A 9,328-nucleotide genomic window follows, 5' to 3' on the forward strand; every position below is an offset into this window, starting at 1 on the left:
TCCCAAGAGATTTTTGGGGGGAAAAAAAAATGACACTATTTGTTGACAGAGTCAATTAGGAGAAGAGAAGGATAAAGGAGCACCCTAAGAATGAGTGCTTGGCTCCATTTTCTGAAACTAGGAGAATGGTAGCATTTGGGGAGACAGGAGTTGAGCTAAATCAGCCACTACCAGATCATGACAATCCTTACAGAATTTCTCATCGGAATCACAACATTTAGCATTATTGGCCATTTATCACAGAGAGAACTAACTTTTAGAGCTAAGATCCCAAGTCTGCATTGAGAGTTCAGGGATAAATGAAAGTGTTATTGTCAGTGGCCACGTCACTATTCCTTCCAGATGCCATTTTGATTTGAAATTCCAGATAAAGGCAGTAGGAGATCCAGTCAAGAACATACTACTGGGTATTTTCTTGTTGCACAGTTAATGGAAAATGGAAAATATGCATCTTTCTAAAACTGCAGGTGACTAGGAAATTATTCTCTATTCCACTTATACTGAAAAAAAAAAAAAAACCCAAATATGGTGGTGTTTGCCTACAGTTATAGCTTGAGGAAGGAGGATCACATGAGCCCAGGGGCTCAAGGCCAGCTTGGGCAACGTGGTGAGACCCCATCTCTGGGAGAAAAAATCTTACACAAGGGGTCGACAAATGTCAAAGGGAATTTCAACCTACTTCTTATTTTGCACAGGACAAAGGAGAGTAGGACTGCTCAAAATAATTTCGTGTGGCAACCTTGATTTGTGTAAATAAATCACTGATGCAATAACTTGATTTATATATTATCTCATGCTGTGTACTGTTTGAATTATTTATAAGTTTGAGTTACCTACCAAATTGTACGATCTTCAAAGACAAGAATATTTAACCACCTTCTCCATCTTCCACCACATCTTGTGCGGGGATAAGGACAATGTGCTCAAATTACTACATGAGTGTTCTTGAGACTACAGTTCAGGACCTATTTCTGCAAATATTCCTTAACATAAGAGATGTCCTTTTTAAAATTTTTATTAGTACATGTTTGCAATACATACTGAGTACATTCATCTTGGGAGTAGGCACACGTACATAATATATCTTAATTCTTTCATTCCACTTTATCCCTCCTCTCTCCGTCAGAAGAGACATTCTTTGGCATAGCACCAGGAAATTGTTACAGAAAAGTGTTGATACTGACAATAGTTGTAATCTTTCAAGTATGCTATAGAGAGGATCCACACAATCATCCCTGGCCCTGTTTATAAAATCTCTCTATATTATAAATGTTTGTAAAATGTCTCGTTGAATCTACACATTTCATTTGCTTGTTGAATGTTGTAAGATTTTGTTCTGAGAGCAAATGTGCTTATCAGCTGCCTGAATGTACACCACATCTTGATAGCCTGAGAAGTTTTTGGTTCATTCTAAGCTCATATTGCTCATTTTTAAAGAATGATATATCTCTGTAAAATTGACCACTATTTTCTATAGAACTAATGGTTAATCTCTATGATGCATGTGCAACATAATTGTAAGCACACGTACACTAACTAGTCCCTATTTTACTTATATTGAAAATGTTCTGTGATTAATAGGATCCTGGGCATTATAACAAGAGAAAATTACTTCGTGAACATTTATCTATTAAAAAATCAAGATATGAGCAGGATGTGAAGGATTGTTTTTAATATTTAAAACATACTTCAAGACATTTATGTTTTTTAGAACTTGCTTAAATAGACACATACACAAAACGGTTAAGGAAGAGCGCTACATTGCCTATTAGGATTTAATAACCCCAGACAGTTGCACTAGTTTTAAGCACTTTATGGGAATTAATGAAGTCTGGGCCCCCCCTTCCATAAAAACTACCATAGAATACACATTTCCCCTATCATTAACAGTCTTTTGGTATGGCACACTCATGTCTTTACCCAGCTCTTGTTTGTGTGGACACTTACCATGTCCAGTAGAGCCCAGTGGAGCATTATTTTTGTCAGTAACTAATACACGATGGAGCATGCTACATACTAGAAGCCAGTAAAGCATGCTGTGTTCCACTTCATGGTGAAAATATGGGAGAACATTTATTTATACGGTGGTAAGTATTTTGCATGCATTATCTTTCTTAATCCAGGTTAACTTCACAGACAAAGAAACAAAGGCCCCATGATTAAATAAACAATCTGAGGTCATACTAGTTGTAGGTATTTGGGTCCTCTGGCCCACATTTTTAAGCATTGTAGTAGTCTGAGATTTCCTAGGTCTGAGGGGTTAAATTACATGAAGTAATTCTGCTCTTCTACTTACTTTTTTATTTTAAAGAGAAAAAATAAATAAATAACAACAATGAAGACAAAAACAATAAAAATGATACAGGATTTCAAAACAAGATGCTAGGAATTAACAACAGTTGTTATATTACATATCATTATCTTCAACGAAGTTGATCAGATTACCAGATATAAGAATGCAAGATTGATCAAACAATTAAAGACAATAACAAGTAATAAAAAGCATTAGAAATGATAAGACATTCATTAAACAAGATGGTAGCGATTCAACAATGCTTGTTAGATTGCATATTGTTGTCTTCAAATTAGTTGTTCTGATTACCAGATATAAGCATGCAAAATTGGTCAAGAAAAAAAAAATTTAATCATTAGCTCTTTCTTTCAATAAACGAATAGACCTTACAATTAAAAATCTATGTGCATTGAATTTATCTCTAATGTTAAGACTAATCCATAATATATAGGAGTAGATTTTAATAATGGATTAAATACCAAGAAATTAAATAAAATGAAGCTAAATTTTTTGTCTTAATTTTTAATCGATAGCTTTCATTCTAGTTAGTTGTGGGAGAGGTACTGGGATTAAACACGGACACTCCTCATGTTAGTTAATCATTGTAGTATTTTAGGGATTTTTTTTCTGTTTTTTTGTTGTTGTTGTTATTTTGTTTGTTTGTTTGTTTTTCCAGTACTGGGAATCGAACTCACGACCTTGTGCTTGCCAGGCAGGCGCTGTGCCGCTGAGCTAAATCCCCAGCCATTTTTTCTGTTTTAGTTTCTGAATTGTCACTGAGAAGAACAATGACCTTCACAGATGTGATGTATAGATCCAATCTTGCAAGGAAATGCTGTCAGCAGTAGGGAAATGCTGTCATTTTGTAACACTAAAGAATATAAATTATTTGGGTTCATAGTATTCAATAAAATTAAAACATCACTTAAATTTTTCCTTTAATTTCACTATTTTCATGGCAATATAGCACCATGAAATATTTTTCCAAAACCAACCATCCTCAATCTTAAATGATTCATTTTAAAAGCTAACAAAATAAATATAAGTCCCATTCTTGGGCACCTTGGCAGGGATGCTTCTATTGGAGAAAAGAGGCATCTGCAGTAATTGGGCCCTATGGGTTGCAACTTGCAGCAGCACAAAGAGGAAAAATGAAACAGCTGGTGCCTGTGGCAAGAGGAGACAGCCCCACAAGGGCTGTGTGCATTTGCGTGGAGGGAAGGAAGCGAGCCAAACGCAGTGAGAGCCCAGTCACAGAAACGCAGTCACCAGGGTGAGCGAGCTGCAGTCCACATTGCCAAAGACATCCTGAGCTAGAGAGAGGGTCTTCATTTTTATGATATAGGAATAAATTTCATGTGTCTGAACTGATTACAAAGTAGAAATTTAAAAGATGTATAAGCACCCTTTTAGTTTTCACCATCCTTGAGAGGTTTTTATTCAGGCAAGAGCATTCAGACACTTTCCAAACAGCATTGCTAGTAAAAATCTTCAACACCTTGTGTTCTTTCTCTATTGCAAATGCGGAATGTCCTGGCATTCGTGGTGTTATTGTGAATGAATAGCATTATCTTGTCCTTATGAATAGGATCATATTTTACTGTGTTTTTAATAAGCAGTTATGGTTTCATGACCAGTCCTCTAATTTAAAATAAATCATTTCAAAGCCAGTGGTGAATCCTCAGATAGGCCTACATTAAATAGATGAGCCAAGATGGACTAATTTATAGAGGATAGATCAGATGGAATTATGCTGTCATTTTTTTTAATAATCTTCAATCTTTGCAATGACCTTTGTCAAAACTAAGCTTTTAGATATCTGGAAAGTAACTGGTATCTGTTCAAGATAATCAACTGGGCTTCCTTCAGTACAAACGTCAGCCATGTAGTTTTCCCTCTAATTGTTATTTTCTGAACCCTTGAGAATTACAATATAAACAGAACACCCATTACATTGTGCTGCCCAGAAAGTTAGATTGAAAGAGTTCCAAAGGGCCGACTGATGACAGCTTCTTATCAGCAGCTAGTGGCTGTTTTCATCCTGATAGCACCTTTCATCTGCAGCTCAGAAGGATTTAGCTCATGTGTTTGTTTTTTGTTTTTTGGGTTTTTGGTACCAGAAATTGAACTCAGGACCTTGCTCTTGCCAGGCAGGCATTTGTGCCAGTGAGCTGTATCTCCAATCCTTAGCTCACATGTTTGTTCCTACAGAGGAAGAGACTATAGAGCAAAACCAGTACACACATATACTTGAACTGTTTTGTTTTCAGAAATAATTACTTTAAAGAAATCAAAGAGTAATATTTTAATTAAAAATACAGATTGATGTCTATAGTATTTTTTATAATTTAAAAAATTGTGACAGAATCTACAGAATCCATAACTGATTTAATTCCAGTCACAACTAATCTCTATTTATTATACATTTTTGTAGGTAATCATTTCTATTCAGGTGCTGTGCATGGAAAAAGTATTTTTTCTATATATTTTAAATTAGAATGCAAAAGCAGTAACAAGTAGTATTTTCTTATTTTTATATCTCTTCCTGTGAAAAATATTTCAGGCAGTGTGCTCCCTACTATGTGTCTTCAAATTTTTAGAAACTGCCTCATTTATTTGAGTTCACAATAGAAAATTTAATTGTCATTTCTCTGGAGTCTTTTCCTTTTTTATAAAAAAGAATAAAAAGACATATTATTGAAATTTTAGTGGTAATATTTCTGGTTTGGGGTTGGCACTTCATATGAAACAAAAATAACTTTATTAGTGATATTGTCAAAATAATTATTTTGAATATTTCAGGTGTGATTTGTTATTTTTACATCATGCAACTTCAAGTTTAGTTTGCTTTGATTGATCCTGGGAAAATCTACAAAACTTATGTGTCAACAGTTTGTAAACTGTAGGTGACAGATTTACACAGTTTCATTATACCATTCTTATATATATATATATAAATCTGCATAATAACCTTTTAAAATATAGAAAACTTATTTAATGGAAACAAATTTAATTGTGAATCAGTATCACATTTCCTATTTTCTGTATTTTTTTTTTATTTTTTTGGTTTTTTTGGTTTTTCTCTGGTACTAGAAATTGAACTCCTGACCTCGCACTTGCCAGGCAGGAGCTGTGCAGCTAAGCTAAATCCCCAGCCCCTTCACTGTATGTTTAAAAACTTAATTTTATGGTTTAAGAGAATACTATTTGTGATATATCACACTAACAGAATGAAACATAATAACTATATGATCATTTTAGTTGATAGAAAAAGAGCATTTGACAATGTTCAGCATCAATTCTTTATAAAAACTGTTAACATTTTAGGCATAGAAGTAAAGTTCCTCCACATAATAAAGTCTATTTATGAAAAGTCCACAGCTAACATCATAATCAATGGGAAATAACTAAAAGCTTTGCCACTAAGATCCAGTATACTAGGAACACCTACTTTCACTACTTCTACTCTATATATTACTAGAAGTATTAGCAAGAGCAATCAGACAAGAAAAAGAAATAAAATATACCTGAATTAGGAAGAAAGAAGTAAAACTATCTCTATTTGCAAATGACAACCCTATATGTACCAAAAAAGTGATTACACACACACACATATGCGAGCGTGTGTGTGCACACACACAACACTGTTAGAGTGAATAAGTATATTAGCAAATATGAAAGACTAAAAACCAATATATAAAAATCAGTAACACACTGATTATTGTGTGTAGTTAGTATTTGGTATAGATATAAAAATCAGTAATATATTATAGATTATGAAAAACATTGCTGAGGTTTCTAAAGAAATTAAAGACAAAACTACTATATGATCCAGTCATTTTATTCTGGGCTTTTATACCGAAAGGACAGGAAATTTCAGAGTCATGTCCACAGTGATGAAGAAGGAAGCCTAGGACAGAGGAGGCACAGCACAAGCAATAATATTTAAAAGATTTAAAGACAACAAAGTAGAGCGCCCCTAGCCAGAAAGGTGTTCTGAGTGGGATACCCCCAAAGACCATTTGCCTAAGGGTGTAAGGGATTTAGAGGGAAGCTCAGGGTGTTGTGCAAGTGCTACAATCTGTATCTGTTAGGAGACTACCTACTTTTTTGGGGTCCAATCTATGGAATGTTTACAGTGCCCACACAAGACCCATGCACCCTTGAGCCAATTGCCTGCCTAGTCACATCCTGTCATGGTCTGGAGAAGACAGTGACAGCTTCAGGACATCTGGCAGATGTTTTTGTGAGATCCCTTGAGGGTAATAACTCAGCACACTCCATTTTGGGCTTCCTGATTCCATGTTAGGGTCACTGTCCTTAATGCCTAGTAGCATCCTAAATCTTATCTCAAAATCTTCTAAAGATATCTAGACTCCCACATTCACTGAAACATTACTTACAATAGCCAAGACATGGCAACAACCTAAGGGTCCATCAGTGGATGAATAAATAAAGAAAATGTGGCATATATACACACCAGGATGCTATTCAGCCTCAAGAGGGAAATCCTGCCATTTGCTACAACTTGAGTAAACATTATGCTGAATAAAACAGAAAGAAACACTACGTGATCTCACTTGTGTGTGGAATCTTAAAGAGGGGGTTGTATAAACAGAGACAAGGAACAAAATGATGGTTATCAGAGGTGGAAGAGTAGTGAGGAAATATATGTAGGTCAAGGTACATAAAGCTGTAGATAAGTAGGATGAACAACTCTAAAGACCTAACATAGCAAAAGGACTATAAGTTTAAGTACAATGTAAGTTCATAAATTTGTATTATATTGGGGATTTTTAATAAATCAGACCTGCATGTGCAAGCACTGCATTGTCTCACTAGCGTAAAACCTGAAAGAGTTAATTTAAACTCGGAGGTATGACAGACATTGTGAAATGATAGGAAAACATTCAAGGGTAAAGGGCAACTGGGATGTGGGAAAAGAGAAGGGAAAGAAGGAGAAATTTTGTATGTATGTATATACAGGATAGTTAACATGGTTGTTCTACTGTCCTCTATTTCTTTGCTCAGAGAAACTGTCAATGAGTCCTTGATTGATCAATATTGTATGTCTCTATCTGTTTTCATGAGAAACCACTTTGAAGATATCAATATGTAATAGAACAAACATTGTTAATTTCCTACCACTTTGTTTGTAACTCTGTATTGTCCGTACTGTTCTTTTGCTATTTAAAAAATATATATATTTGGTATTTTTTGTTAAATAAGTAGATTTTAGATGTTCTTGTCAAGCACACAAAAAACTACATGAGATGATAGGTGAATTTGCTTCACTGTACTAACCATTTCACTATTCATATGTACCCCAGAAAACGTTGCATGTACACAAAAAAATTTTAAAGAAAATGTACATCTTATAGAATAGGAAAATAACATTTATTATAAAATTTTAATATATTTTATTAATGTTATGGCTCATTTGATATTTAGTATGCAATATAATTAACATGACATAATTAGAAAAATATATTACTTAAAATACCTTAAATTTTAACATGTACTTACTTGTAAAGTATCTGTTGAGAATTTGGCCTAAAAAGAAGAAAGCCTTTTTTCCTTTGAAAGCAATAGTGGTTGATAATTTTTATAATAGAAAACTCTACTACTCATTATTTTCAATCTGACATTTCCCCGGAGGTTGAATCCATCCATGGCTGATGTAGGGGGAGGTGCGCAAGTTATAATCATTTCATTCTGCTGTCAATTTTGGGGATCAAATAATGTGTTTAATTTTACTTGAAAGAGGATTTAGAAATGCCATTTCACAGTACATTCCCTGAAGGTTATAATTTTCACAGTCAAGGTCTGTTTTCATACAAACTCTAAAAGAAAAGCAGTTATGCCCACAAAAATTTTCCAAGGTCCCCATTTATACACAATTGACAAATAAACCAATGAAGTTTGTTTTCACACAATTGATAGACAGGGAGACTAAGTGAAGAGAAGGAAATATAGGCTGTGACTCAAAAATGGAAGATGACTTTTGCCAGAAGTTACTCTTACTACCTACTTTGTTATATTATTCTCAGATCATCTCAGATCATATCTTCTGTATTTTTTATTGTTCTACTTTATTCATTTGTAAATATTCCCTTAGAAAAGGGAAAGCCTGTTTCTCAGTCTCAAAATTATTTTCCTTTCCTTTGTTTGATTCAATTGAACCCATCAAACTTTTAATATATGCAGTGAAAAAGTTTTGTAAATGATTAAGACAAAGCTGTTCAAAAGCGCTTCCGCCCAGTAACGCTATTTTATTTCAATACACAGGGTGCACTCTGCGCCGCGCCCCTGATTTTCATCATCCCGTCAGCGTGTTATCTGAAACTGTCTGAAGAACCAAGGACACACTTAGATAAGATCATGTCCTGTGTCCTGCTGCCCGTTGGAGCTGTGGTGATGGTTTTTGGATTCGTCATGGCGATCACAAATCCTCAGGACTGTACTCACGGGCAGGAAATGTTCTACTGCCTTTCTAACAATTTCTCCCTCACAAACGCCTCAGATTCTTATTTTCAACTGACAACACAATATTCCCTCCTAAACACCAGTACCTTTCAGTGAGCTTACTGCCTTAAAAATACGCATGTTTCCATAGACTTGTAAGTCACCTAATAATACTCACGTGTTCTAGTCTCTCTGTTATAAAGTTTTCAGTTTGGCACTTACCAAGACTTGCTTTCTTCGCTGTTTAGTGCAAAGTAAAAGTTAAAGAAAAAAAAAAAGAATGCGTTTTATCTTCAGCTAGGACAAATGTTTTGTTCTAATGGCTGCTCCGAACTAACACTCGTTGAAGAAGGAAAAGTGAAGCCTTTAGCATTGGCTGCCATTTCCCCTTTTATTTAATAAGTAGGTGATTATGGGTTGAAGTTTTCTGTATGTGTCCTTCTAGAGAAAAAAAAAAAAAAAAACAGCTTTAAAGTCTATAGAATTGGTTGGAGAGGGAAACCCAAAAGTATTACAAAAAGTAGCTATCCCAAGAGCAAAAAGAAACTGTCTATTATAATTTCAGTAGCA

General features: G+C 34.6%; 1 protein-coding gene across 2 annotated transcripts in view; it reads left to right on the plus strand.

The window, feature by feature from the left end:
* Slc38a11 (solute carrier family 38, member 11) overlaps positions 1 to 9,036 on the plus strand; it is a 50,468-nt gene extending 41,432 nt beyond the window's left edge. For both annotated transcript variants that reach the window (XM_005393302.1, XM_005393303.1), the window contains one exon: positions 8,582 to 9,036. In XM_005393302.1, coding sequence (XP_005393359.1) covers positions 8,582 to 8,875 — 294 coding nt within the window. In that variant the 3' untranslated portion in view covers positions 8,876 to 9,036. The remainder of the gene's footprint in view (positions 1 to 8,581) is intronic.
* The last annotated feature ends 292 nt before the right edge of the window (positions 9,037 to 9,328 follow it).

The sequence above is a fragment of the Chinchilla lanigera genome, unplaced genomic scaffold, assembly GCF_000276665.1.
Source record: "Chinchilla lanigera isolate Chin_1 unplaced genomic scaffold, ChiLan1.0 scaffold00048, whole genome shotgun sequence".
Classification (NCBI taxonomy): Eukaryota; Metazoa; Chordata; class Mammalia; order Rodentia; family Chinchillidae; genus Chinchilla; species Chinchilla lanigera.